We start from the raw sequence: 13,225 nt of genomic DNA, 5'->3' as shown, positions 1-13,225 counted from the left end.
CTCACGTACCCCTTGGCATACCTTCAAGTACCCCCATTGGAGAACCACTGCATTAGATTATGTTAACTCAAATATTTTGTTTTCACATTTGACATTTTAGACTGTAGTTTGTCAAAAATAAATATATTCCTCTGGCAAATCTAGCGCATTATGGGTTCTTACAGTAAGCTCTGTGGGTCAATTTTAACTTTGTCTTTTTTGATACAGCTTTTGTTTTGTAATCCACTAAATTCAGTTATAATATTGTAGTGTGATTGTATGCTTAAACTTATACCAACATGTTTGTTTTAGGTCACTGGGTCTTCCAAACACAAGCACACTTCTAAGAAATGTTCCCTCCGGAGTCACTCCTCCAGCAGACCTCACGAAAGACAACACAGTGACCCCCGCGGCCCAGAAACCAAGCGCTCCTTTAAGCATCTCCTTCCCGTCTTCAACTCCTTCGTCAAGTAACACCACGCCCACTAAAGAGAGTAAGGGTCCTGTCTCCAAACCCTCATCTACCGTCATTACACCCGAGCCCATCAGCACCCGGCCCGTGGCGGCACCTCGTAGTTCTACCACAGCGGCCAAGACCCTGCAGTCCAAGCTTGCCTTCTTTCAGGCAGAAAGTGCGGATAAAAAAACTGTATCCATGATTGTAGACCCTCCAAGAGGGGCAAAGTCTACTCATCCTGTTCAGGAAACAAAAGGAGGCACAAATGCTCTTGGAGCTAAAAGTCAGGCCGAGGTGAAGGAAGAAACAGCAAAGAAGGCCGGCGATGACAAAAGCAGTAAAACAAAGCCTACAGAAACCTCTAAAAACGTCTCAAAGGTGGAAAACAACAATAGTAAAACAGAGCTGGCAGAAACCTTGAATAAAGTCTTCAAGGTGGAAAAAAACAACAACAATAGTAAAACAGAGCTCGCAGAAACCTCTAAGAAAGTCTCAAAGGTGGAAAACAACAATGGTAAAACAGAGCTTGCAGAAACCTATAAGAAAATATCAAAGGTGGAAAACAACAACAATGGTAAAACAGAGCTTGCAGAAACTTATAAGAAAATCTCAAAGGTGGAAAACAACAACAATGGTAAAACAGAACTTGCACTGAACCCTAAGAAAGTTTCATTGGAGGAAAACTACAGCAACAATAGTAAAACAGAGCTTGCAGAAACTTATAAGAAAATCTCAAAGGTGGAAAACAACAACAATGGTAAAACAGAACTTGCACTGAACCCTAAGAAAGTTTCATTGGAGGAAAACTACAGCAACAATAGTAAAACAGAGCTTGCAGAAACTTATAAGAAAATCTCAAAGGTGGAAAACAACAACAATGGTAAAACAGAACTTGCAGAAACCCCTAAGAAAGTCACAAAGGTGGAAAACAACAACAATGGTAAAACAGAACTTGCACTGAACCCTAAGAAAGTTTCATTGGAGGAAAACTACAACAACAATAGTAAAACAGAGCTTGCAGAAACCTCTAAGAAAGTCTCAAAGGTGGAAAACAACGACAATGGTAAAACAGAGCTTGCAGAAACCTATAAGAAAATTTCAAAGGTGGAAAACAATGGTAAAACAGAGCGTGCAGAAACCTCTAAGAAAGTGTCAAAGGTGGAAAAAAAGAACAATGGTAAAACAGAGCTTGCAGAAACCTATAAGAAAATCTCAAAGGTGGAAAACAACAACAATGGTAAAACCGAGCTTGCACAGAACCCTAAGAAAGTCTCAAAGGAGGAAAACTCCAAGAACAGTAAGCCGACACCAAAGTCTGAGCTCCCCAAGCGAACGGATGTGTAAGAACACCCAACACACACATCCTAGTAAGCACATACTGTTGAGTACTTCCTTAAAGTCATCCTTCGTCATCACCTCTGCTTTAGAACTTCTCAGGTCCAGGAAGTCAAGAAGCCCACAGAAGGGGTCAGAGGGAAGATGAGGCTCAGGCTCAAAATCAACCCGTCCATCCTGGCCGACCTGCAGCCTCCACCTTCAGAGGGGAGCCCCCCCCCCCCAGTCAGCAGCAGCCAGCCAAGAGACAAAACTCCAGACAGAGGCTCCAAACCTAATAAAGCACCCACAACTTCAGGTTAGACCAAGGTCATGTGCACACACACACACACACACACACACATATTTTCTTTATGGCAAGATTTGACATTATTTATTTACTTTTTACATTTTAAATCTAGCCTTTTATGAACTTTATATTAATCAGGAATAACTTTACTATCAGATCACATTTTAGTCAACCTTTCCCAAAAGGGGCTGCTTTAGTTGTTTTTAACCAAACAATATTACAACATCCCTGACTTTAGTTTATACTATTATTTGTTGTTAAAAAGAAACGGATGTTCTGAATGTCTATCATTTTCTTAATTACTAATAATTAAAAAGCTTTCATTGAGGCTGTGAAACGCGGCTGTTTTGTGCACACGCTCATGCCTGTAGAGCAGGGCTAGTCAACTGGAGGCCTGCCAAACAACACCCAAATAGGCTTGATGAAGCCATTTCAAACAGGGTTGCTCATATATGCAGTACTGAATTTGACCAGCAGAGGGCGAAAAAGCTACACCTTAGTTAAGGTTTATTTGTGTTGAGCCACATGTGTGCAATGTTTGCTGTGTGTATTACCACTAAACCTTCTATTTTATTGATGTAATTTCATAATGGACGTTATACTTTTGTAATGTTTATATTTTCAGTCTTTCAAACCTCAATAAAGGGATAAAACTGAGGAAGAAAAAATAATTCAAAAGAGGGAACATCAATTATGAACAAAGCTTCTGGTTCATTCATGCTTTTAACTATCTGTCTAGCTGCACACGCAGGAAACAAGTAGCGAGGGCCGAAAAAATTAATTTGACAGTGCAATATGAAAAGCTGATGTGTTTACATTGTAAATAAATAAACACAATCTCAAAAAGGAATATAACCTGTGGAGGCACTTTCCTAAAGAAACATCCACATTTTGAAGTCCAGCCCCTGAGACCTTGAATTTGCGGCCCACGCTAACAAAATACAGAGTCTCGGAAAACTGGCGTGCACAAGCGATCCCTCAGAAAGCTTTCCGAGACTCTTATTTTGTTAGCGCAGGCAGCATGAAGCAGGGCTTTTATTGTGAAGATAGGAAATGTGCAGTCGGCCTTTAGAGTTTTGACGGAAGGGACGGCGCGAAAGTCTGTTGAAATAAAAAGTGTTTCTCGCCTTCTTCTCGGTCATTTTTTCATAATAATGAACTGGCAGCAGCCAGCGTCATCTCACAAGACCCTCGGGTGCCGTGAATGTCAATCAAGCAAGCTACGGAATTTGCCGCCAATGTTTTTCTTGTAAAGTGTATGGAAGCTGGATGAATTAGATGCCAAAAACCAACCACTTTCATGTGGTATTGTACAGAAAGGACAACTTTTTTTCTCCTCCATTTGAAAATGTGGGCGTTATCATCATTACTGTCTGATTCCAATCAATGCAAGTCATCAGAATCAGGTAATACACCAACTTATATTCTTGTCTTCGTGAAAGAAAGACATCTATATGTGTTACACATGCTTGTATTATCATTAAACACATTTAACTTGTTTACAAAAATATCTCTTTCATAAATAAATAAATATAAATGATATATATAAAGGAGGTAGATCCCCTCGAGTTGGTCAATTGAAAAGTAGCTCGCCTGCAGAAAAAGTGTGGGCACCCCTGGTTTAAGGTGATAGTGCCATCTTTTGCTTTGGCATGCATTTGACATCCTGCTGATGGATATTTTTCAAAGCATATTTTCTTTGGACATTACAAAAAAAAGCTACATATATCTATTTTTTTAAGATGGATTGGTCAAATGCTGAAATCTCCACAACAGCCGTTTCTCATTGTTAACATCGATGTGTTTGTTTGTTCCCAGCATCAGCAGAGAAGGAGACGCCCACAGATTGGAGAGCCATGCTTAAACCTGTCTCCAAAGATGCAAAGTAAGACTTTACCTCAACCAAGAAGTCAAACCTTACATCGAGATTTATGTAGATGTCAGTTTTTGTTTGCAATGTCCAAAATAATTGTACATTGTAGACAGAGTCACAGGCGGGTTCCGTAGTATCCCCACTTTTACTTTGAAAATAATAACTTCCAGTGTCTACCAATGGAAAAAATACAAACATCCGCTTTGGTGTGTGTTTCTGTTTCAGTTGACTGGGGATTTACATTTTTATTATATGAAATATAAAATGAAAATCAAATTGTTTTTTTAGTTGTAGTTGCTCTTCAACACCAAAAAAACACCTATTTTTAAAATGTTCTTCTTTGCATTTTAAGATAAAATGTAAATAAACCAATCATATTTTTGTTTATCAACACCCATCCATCCATCCATTTCCTACCGCTTATTGCCTCCGGGGGTCACGGAGGGAATAAGCCCTTTTTCAACACTCATTGATGAAAAGAAATCCGATGTGCATATAAAAAAAGTGTAACGGAAAACCAGACTTTATTTATTTTTCTTATCCTTCACAATCATTATGAGACTAGAAAAGAAAACTTTTTTTTTTTTAAATTTGGATTCTAATATGTAAAAATAATCTTCGAGGTAGCTAGCAATGCAGCTCATGGGAGCAATAAATTCCACTGCTAAATCACCTTAACAATGCATTCAAAAACCGTCACCGATACTTTATTTACATTCCCTAAACAGTATAATAACAAAACTGTAGCGACATTGTTATTGTAAGAGCGAACACTGAGGAACTCTCTTTCTAGCGTAGTAACACATCGGTGTTCTTCGCTATTAGCCGTAAAAGCTAACTACAGCAAGAGATAAGCTAGCTTCTACGTCAACACAAAACGCGTTTAAGTTTGTAATGCACAACACAATGCGATAGTGAAAAACATAAACATCAAAAACTATCATATTACAGTATCTGTAAAGTATTAGCCCACATTTTGTGTTTTTACACTGTTAGCTAGCGGTTGCTGTCTCTCATGATATACTCGACGTGCTGCATGTATTGTGATCAATATAAAGTGTGACTCACTCGATGGACAGTTAGTTATTTCTTTGGTACATTTTCTGGTTTATTTTGGCCAAGCACTCCATTTATGTCGAAATAGCTTGTATCCAATTTCTACATTTGCAGCTTGGAATCAATTTCACCTCGCTCTCTCGGCTTCTGTCTGCTCCAACGCTTCACCCTCTTGTTCGTGCTCGCTTCTATAAGCGGTAGTTATTCCTTCGTTCATTCAGCTTCAAAAATATAAGGTTGTAAATCCTCATTTGTCCAAAAATAGTCGTCTTCTTTGTTTGGTACTCAGTCTGCCATGATTAGAAGACACTCAAGCGTCTTGTATCCGTCAGTAGGAAAACACAGGAAGTTGTACGCGTGCTGTTATGGAATCAGAAATCAATGTGCGGAAGAAGTCGGTGTTGATAAAATCACGGTATATATTGAACACTTGACATATTGTTCTGAACATGTCTGTTACTAAACTTGCAGTGTATATACAAAATGTTGATGAGGGCTTTGAAGGCAACAACGGTGACTCCCATCAGCTGGATCTTCCAAGGATTTTTTTTATCATGTTTAAAATCCTAATTAAAAAACAAACACATGTGTTCTTGTTTGTTATAATAATTGTGAATGATAGGTAAAATTGTCAAAAAAAGTGCAGTTCCCCTTTTGAAAGTTGTCTTTCTGTCTGTTGATACAGAGCTGCTGACTCATCCCAGTCCTCTGCGAGACTGCAGACGGACAAAACTGCAAACTCGCCGTCAACCCAAGTGTCTTTAAAACCATTGGTGGATCCCGCTAAACCTACCGGCATATCTGTCACCGTCCCGTCATCACAAGGTATTCGCTGCACTTTCACAGTCGAAAGAACAAGCTGTATCTTGAGATTATTCAGCTAGAAATGCATTATTTTTGCCTTTTTTTAGTATTCATAATCACTTTTTTCTCTCTGTCGTTCTCAGGCTTCCGTAACGACGAAAGTAAGCCCAGAAAAACACCATCAGAGTCAAACTTCTTAAAGGTACAGTATATTTTAGAGCAGGGGCGCTCACACTTTTTCTGCAGGCGAGCTACTTTTCAATTGACCAACTCGAGGAGATCTACCTCATTCCTATTTATAATTTATATTTATTTATTTATGAAAGAGACATTTTTGTTAACAAGTTAATGGTGTTTAATGATAATACAAGCATGTTTAACACACATAGATTCCTTTCTTTCATGAAGACAAGAATATAAGTTGGTGTATTACCTGATTCTGATGACTTGCATTGATTGGAATTAGACAGTGGTGCTGATAACGTCCGCATTTTCAAATGGAGGAGAAAAAAAAAGTCCTCCTTTCTGTCCAATACCACATGAAAGTGGTTGGATTTGGCATCTCATTTGTCCAACTTGCATACTGGTTTTTAAACACTTTGTTATGAGAGTAGCATATGTGTGTGGCCCTTTAATGTCTGGCAGCAGGTGAGTGACGTCAGTGAGTGTGCGGGTGGGCAAGCAAGTGAGAAAGCGGTCGCTGAGGGCGGGGGAGAAATACATTGGCATCAAACTCCGTAGCTTGCTAGCTTGTGCACGCTAGCTTTCTGAGACTTTTATTTTGTTAGGACAGGCAGGATGAAACAGGTCTTTTATGGTGAAGACAGGAACTGTGCAGTCGCTCTTTAGAGTTTTGACAGTAGGTACGGAGTCTCTAGAAATAAAATGTGTTTCTCTGCGTCCGCCCTGTTAGTGATTTTTTTCTTAAATATGAGCTCGCAGCAGCCAGCGTCATCTCACAAGATCCTCGGGTGCCGAGAATGTCAAACAACTGACGAAAGTGAAGTCTTGGTATGATTGATGATTGCTCATTTTTATGTCTATTTTTTAATGCCTGGCTTGAGATCGACTGACACACCCTCCGAGATCCACCAGTCGATCGCGATCGACGTAATGCCCACCCCTGGTTTGGAGGGAAAGCCAAAGATCATCCGTATGACAGGAGTGCTCTGCTATTTTTAGGACCTTCTGTAAAAACCCTTTTCAGAGATACTGTGTGGTTGTCTCGTTTCCTTCACACAGGTTTTTCGTGGGGCATTAAAAAGCAATAAACGTCATTAAATAAGTTTTGCGAAAATTAAGGCCGTCAATGGCATTAAAAAGCATTAAAAACGGTGTCCAGAGGCATCAATAAAAAATAGGATTGTAGGACTGTGCCTATAGTCCAGACCTGGGCAGATTAAGGCCCAGGACGCGGCCCGTTAAGCTTTTCAATCTGGCCCGCCGGACATTCCCAGATAATCTTTTAGATCTTTAGATGGAAACTGTAGCTGCCATTATGATCTTCAGTGATGTTTTCAAATTACTGTAAGTCTTAAACTATACAAAGTATTTCAAGGGTTGGAATCTGTGCAGATGATGTGGTCCTGATGGCTTCATCTGGCCGGGATCTTCAGCTCTCACTGGATCGGTTCGCAGCCGAGTGTGAAGCGACCGGAATGAGAATCAGCACCTCCAAGTCCGAGTCCATGGTTCTTGCCCGGAAAAGGGTGGAGTGCCATCTCCGGGTTGGGGAGGAGACCCTGCCCCAAGTGGAGGAGTTCAAGTACCTAGGAGTCTTGTTCACGAGTGAGGGAAGAGTGGATCGTGAGATCGACAGGCGGATCGGTGCGGCGTCTTCAGTAATGCGGACGTTGTATCGATCCGTTGTGGTGAAGAAGGAGCTGAGCCGGAAGGCAAAGCTCTCAATTTACCGGTCGATCTACGTTCCCATCCTCACCTATGGTCATGAGCTTTGGGTCATGACCGAAAGGATAAGATCACGGGTACAAGCGGCCCAAATGAGTTTCCAGGTCTCTCCCTTAGAGATAGGGTGAGAAGCTCTGCCATCCGGGAGGAACTCAAAGTAAAGCCGCTGCTCCTCCACATGGAGAGGAGCCAGATGAGGTGGTTCGGGTATCTGGTCAGGATGCCACCCGAACACCTCCCTAGGGAGGTGTTTAGGGCACGTCCAGCTGGTAGGAGGCCACGGGGAAGACCCAGGACACGTTGGGAAGACTATGTCTCCCGGCTGGCCTGGGAACGCCTCGGGATCCCCCGGGAAGAGCTAGACGAAGTGGCTGGGGAGAGGGAAGTCTGGGCTTCCCTGCTTAGGCTGCTGCCCCCGCGACCCGACCTCGGATAAGCGGAAGATGATGGATGATGGATGGAATCTGTGCTTTTGCATGATATACTAATTACTACGATAATCTAATTACCGTATTTTTGGGACTATAAATCGCTCCGGAGTATAAATTGCACCTGCCGAAAATGCATAATAAAGAAGAAAAAAAAACATATAAGTCGCACTGGAGTATAAATTGAATTTTTTGGGGAAATTTATCTGATTAAACCCAAAACCAAGAATAGACATTTGAAAGGCAATTTAAAATAAATAAAGAATAGAGAAAAACAGGCTGAATAAGTGTACGTTATATGAGGCATAAATAACCAACTGAGAAGGTGCCTGGTATGTTAATCTAACATATTATGGTAAGAGTCATTCAAATAACTATAATATTTACAACATGCTATAAGTTTACCAAACCATCTGTCACTCCTAATCACTAAATCCCATGAAATCTCATACGTGAATGAGCTAAATAATATTATTTGATATTTTACGGGAATGTGCTAATAATTTCACACATAAGTCGCTCCCGAGTATAGGTCGCACCCCCAGCCAAACTATGAAAAAAACTGCGATTTATAATCCGAAAAATACGGTAGTTACCATGGTAATCTCCTGAGTTACTATGGTAATCTCCTGAGTTACTATGGTAATCTAAGTCACAGCAGCTCAGACGAGCCACCAAGCAGTGTGGGTGGGGTGCGAGTGTTTCCAGAGCGACCAGCCTGAAATACGGGTGTCAGGGACAGACGCGGTATTTGACAATAAAGTTCTAATGTTTAATGATATATCAGATACTGTATATTAGATTGTAGGTGGGGTTTTTTCCCCCTTTGTATATTTTGCTGTGTTTGTTGCATTTTTGTTGCGTTTCATTTGATTGTAAAATATGTCGATCAAGAGGTTGTGTGACGTTTATTGGTTGTCAATATTCAGTATTTTATCCTTCATAATTAATATTGTCAATCCCACATATATTTATTTTCATGTACATTGTGGTGGTTCTCATTTGGTAAATTTTTTTTGAATTGTATTCCGTCTCCTGAGCGCCCCCACTACCACAGGGACCACGCTAGCCTTGACCTTCCACATCCGCTCTTTCATATATATATATATATATATGTATATATATGTATGTATGTATGTATGTATGTATGTATATATATATATATATATATGACCAACAAAGCCACTTCCGCTGTCACCACCACAACTGTAAGTTGCTGCTGCCATTACAGAAAAATTAATAAATAAAAACAAATTCTCGAATGAAACAATCTTGCGAACCATTTCTAATTCACTCGATAGTAACGTTTCATGTAAACATTTCAACCATTCAAAATTATCATCGTCAAATACTTACAATTGTGTGTAAAACACATCATTTGTAAGTGTTTGACTGTATAAAATAACCATATGCAGGAAGACATTAGCATTAGAGGGCAGTATAGCTCGGTTGGTAGAGTGGCCGTGCCAGCAACTTGAGGGTTCCAGGTTCGATCCCCGCTTCCGCCATCCTAGTCCTGCCATCTTGTCCTTGGGCAAGATACTTTATGCTCCCAGTGCCACACGGGTTTAAATGTAACTCAGATATTGGGTTTCACTATGTAAAGCGCTTTGAGTCACTGGAGAAAAAGCCACTAATGCCACTTCAAATCAGTTTAAGTGGCATTAAAAATGGCAATAAAAAGAATTAAATTACATTAGCTGATACCTGTACAAACCCTGTTTACATTCTCCATCTTCTGCTCTATCTTCAGACAAAGCCAAACTTCATCCCCAAAGAGGCCATCCTGAAGGAGCTGCAGGAGATCGAAGATAACATCAACCAGTTGGAGAAGAGAGGAGTGGTGCTGGAGACGAAGCTCCGCCACAGTGAAGACGGTGACTAACACGCACACTATTGACTGCATACATCGGGCTTGTACAGTATAAAGGTACTAATAAAGTACCGCAGTACTAATGAATTAAGAAAGGTAGTATACTATCTTTAAAAAAAACACCAGTTTTTTTTTTTATTGGTGACATTGCTGGTAATTCGAGCCTAGTCACCTGTTAACCAACACACACACACAGAGCACTGACATGCAGAAACAGTGTAAAGGCCGAAGAGGGAATGGACATCATTTGGCTTTAAAACTAATGCTAAAGGTGAAGCTACAAATACTAATGTGCTTCTCTACAAGCGGTGCTCTAAAACAGTGGTCCCCAACATTTTTTGCACCACGTACCGGTTTAATGGAGACATTATTTTCGGGGACCGGCTTTCCACTTGTGCCAGATAACTACAGCACAAATGATTGCATGACAAATACAGCTCACAAAAACGCTGATTTAGTGGGAGCCCTGGGCTTGTTTCTTCACAATGAGACTGCAGATGCAAATCAACCGTTTGCTACAATCTGTCACATTTATGAATGTGCATTGTATCATTTTACAAAGTTAGAACAAATAAACCGTTTTGGTTCGAGTGATTTGCTCGAAACCCAAACTTGCATGGGATGTAGTGAAGTGAAGTGAATTATATTTATATAGCGCTTTTTCTCTAGTGACTCAAAGCGCTTTACATAGTGAAACCCAATATCTGAGTTACATTTAAACCAGTGTGGCACTGGGAGTATAAAGTGTCTTGCCCAAGGACACAAGGGCAGGACTAGGATGGCGGAAGCGGGAATCGAACCTGCAACCCTCAAGTTGCTGGCCTGGCTACTCTACCAACCGAGCTGTAGAAGGCCTTCATCGTGCAGATGTTTTGTTAATTTTTCAACAACCACTTTTTCTATTGCTTTGGATATAATGGGGAGAAGGCTAATTCGTCTTTAGTATTAAGCAGTAGAAAATGGATGGATGGATGGGTTGTCTTTTTTTATTTTCTGCTTTATGAATTGGAATGATGGTGGTTGTTTTTAATGTGGTAGAGAAGGTGTTTTCAGGTATTGATTGATTTGTAAATGTTGTTATTGGAGCAGTGAGACTATCTTTGTACGTTTTTAGGAAGAGAATGTCCAAACCGTGTGAATCTCTAGACCGTGAGCTTGATAATGTGGAGAGGATTTTGTTTACCTTTGTTTCATTTGTTAATTGTAGGGGTGTAACGGTACACAAAAATTTCGGTTCGGTACGTACCTCGGTTTAGAGGTCACGGTTCGGTTCATTTTCGGTACAGTAAGAAAACAACAAAATATAAATTTTTTGGGTTATTTATTTACAAAATTTGTAAACAATGGTTTTATCCTTTTAACAATGGGAACACTATAGTAATTCTGCCCACGTTAATCCACATTAAACTGCCTCAAATTATTGCTCAGATTAAATAAAATTACAAAACTTTTCTCCTACATATAAGAAGTGCAACATTAAACAGTTTCAAGTCAACTCATGCTTAATTTATCACAGCATTTGGGAAGCCTGAAGTAGATTTTTATTATGTAAATGTTATATGTTTGTCAACATGTGATAGCAGGGACCCTGCCATTCAAAACTTTTCTGTCTGTAAAACACACACACACACACACAATGCACAATGAGCAAACGTTACGCTAAAAGCTAATTAGCATTCACCTCAAGCCAGAACTGCGAGTGAGTTGAGCTTCAGTTAAAGTTTCTAGAAGGTCAACGGGCTCATAGTGATGTTTTTAGTAGTTGACTGGGAGGTGTTTTTTTTATCATTTGGGGAGAGTACGCTGTATGCTGACCTGCTAAACACCTATCTGCTCGACGCTGAAGCATTTACTACATGCGCTCTGAATACGCACTGCTGATTGGCTGTTACCGCTACATATGTAACCAATCAGATTTTTGTGTAGGTGGGACAATGCTCGGTGCTCAGACAGAGGCAGAAGAAGCACAGCAGCTTGTTAAGACTTTAGCTTAGAAACTCGTTCGGTACACCCCCGTACCGAAACGGTTCAATACAAATACACGTACCGTTACACCCCTAGTTAAATGTGTTGTAAATTGTAATTGATTAATTGCCAATTATTTGCACTGACAAGTTCTCAAGGACTATTACAGACTGGATGACATTTTCATTAAAATGATTTAGTGCCATATTTAATGTTATAGTGTTGTTCCATGTTTGTCCTCTTTCGGTAAGTTTGTCAATGCTTTTTCATAACGGTTTGAAGTTCTCTTTTGCAGCTTTGATTAATTCTAAGTGAAAGTCAGCCCTGGCCTTCCGGAGCAGCGTTGTGACGTTGTTCCTCAAACTTAAAAAAAATGTAAACCTGTTTTAGTGGCTCTTTTAAAGGCTGAATCCCGACTCTTCATTAGAGTCCAAATTGGTTCATTTTTTATTGAAACATTTTTCTTTTTAGATTGTGTTTTAGTGTATTTAGAGATATTCTCGGACTTTTGTCGTTAGGCAATCACAGTCATGTTTGGCGCTTATCCAGTTTTCGTCACTCCATGGGACATTTTTCATTCTCGAGTAAGAGTTGTTCTTTTTTAGGGATACAGGGCAAGCACTTTTGTGTACTATTTTGGTTGGGAGGCCTAAATCTTGACAACGTCCGTGTTATCAGTGTGATGTAAGAGGGATGTGTACTATGGCTATGAGTTGTTGGGTTTTTTTTTGTTTTGTTTTTGTTTTTTCCCCCTTGGCCTCAGTCTGCACCCCCACTCCAGGGCCCAGGCTAAGACCGATTTTTTTTAATTTTATTTTAATCTTCTATTCCCCCCCACCCCCCCATGTTTACCTGTATGTTATCTTTTTTGTAAGGGGCGCTGGAAGCCGGCAGACCCGTCAGCGATCCTGTTCTGTCTCCCTGTAATGTTTGTCTGATCTTGAGTGGGATTGTGCTGAAAATTGTAATTTTCCTGAAGGAACTCTCCTGACGGAATAAAGTACTATCTAATCTAATTTAATCTAAGTTATGGTTTGATAAGCCTGTTAGTAAATTGTAGTTTATTCTAGGCAATCAGCTTTATTAGTAAAGACCAAATCTAGTAAGGTTCGGTAGGAGTGTATTATTTAAATAGGACTGCTTATGTTTATAATATCCTTAGGTTTCTTTCTGCATGACTTATTTAACCAGTCCAGATTAAAGTCCCCCATAACGATCAATTAGTTCACACTGTGCTGTTTGAGGATGTCTGAAAATA

The 13,225-nt window shown here is 40.0% G+C and overlaps 1 protein-coding gene across 3 annotated transcripts in view; it reads left to right on the top strand.

Annotated features, from left to right (window-relative positions):
- LOC133538673 (MICAL-like protein 2) overlaps window positions 1-13,225 on the top strand; it is a 60,481-nt gene that overhangs the window by 34,260 nt on the left and 12,996 nt on the right. The window contains exons 6-12 of one of the 3 annotated variants that reach the window (XM_061880365.1): window positions 292-1,297; window positions 1,481-1,776; window positions 1,864-2,069; window positions 3,879-3,945; window positions 5,675-5,814; window positions 5,937-5,995; window positions 9,883-10,006. In XM_061880365.1, the coding sequence (XP_061736349.1) occupies window positions 292-1,297; window positions 1,481-1,776; window positions 1,864-2,069; window positions 3,879-3,945; window positions 5,675-5,814; window positions 5,937-5,995; window positions 9,883-10,006 (1,898 nt within the window). Of the gene's footprint in view, window positions 1-291; window positions 1,777-1,863; window positions 2,070-3,878; window positions 3,946-5,674; window positions 5,815-5,936; window positions 5,996-9,882; window positions 10,007-13,225 lie in introns of all 3 variants that reach the window. The other 2 variants (XM_061880367.1, XM_061880364.1) reach the window with 2 other exon arrangements.

Source organism: Nerophis ophidion, linkage group LG20 (assembly GCF_033978795.1).
Source record: "Nerophis ophidion isolate RoL-2023_Sa linkage group LG20, RoL_Noph_v1.0, whole genome shotgun sequence".
Classification (NCBI taxonomy): Eukaryota; Metazoa; Chordata; class Actinopteri; order Syngnathiformes; family Syngnathidae; genus Nerophis; species Nerophis ophidion.
This window is presented reverse-complemented; position numbering and strand designations above follow the sequence as displayed.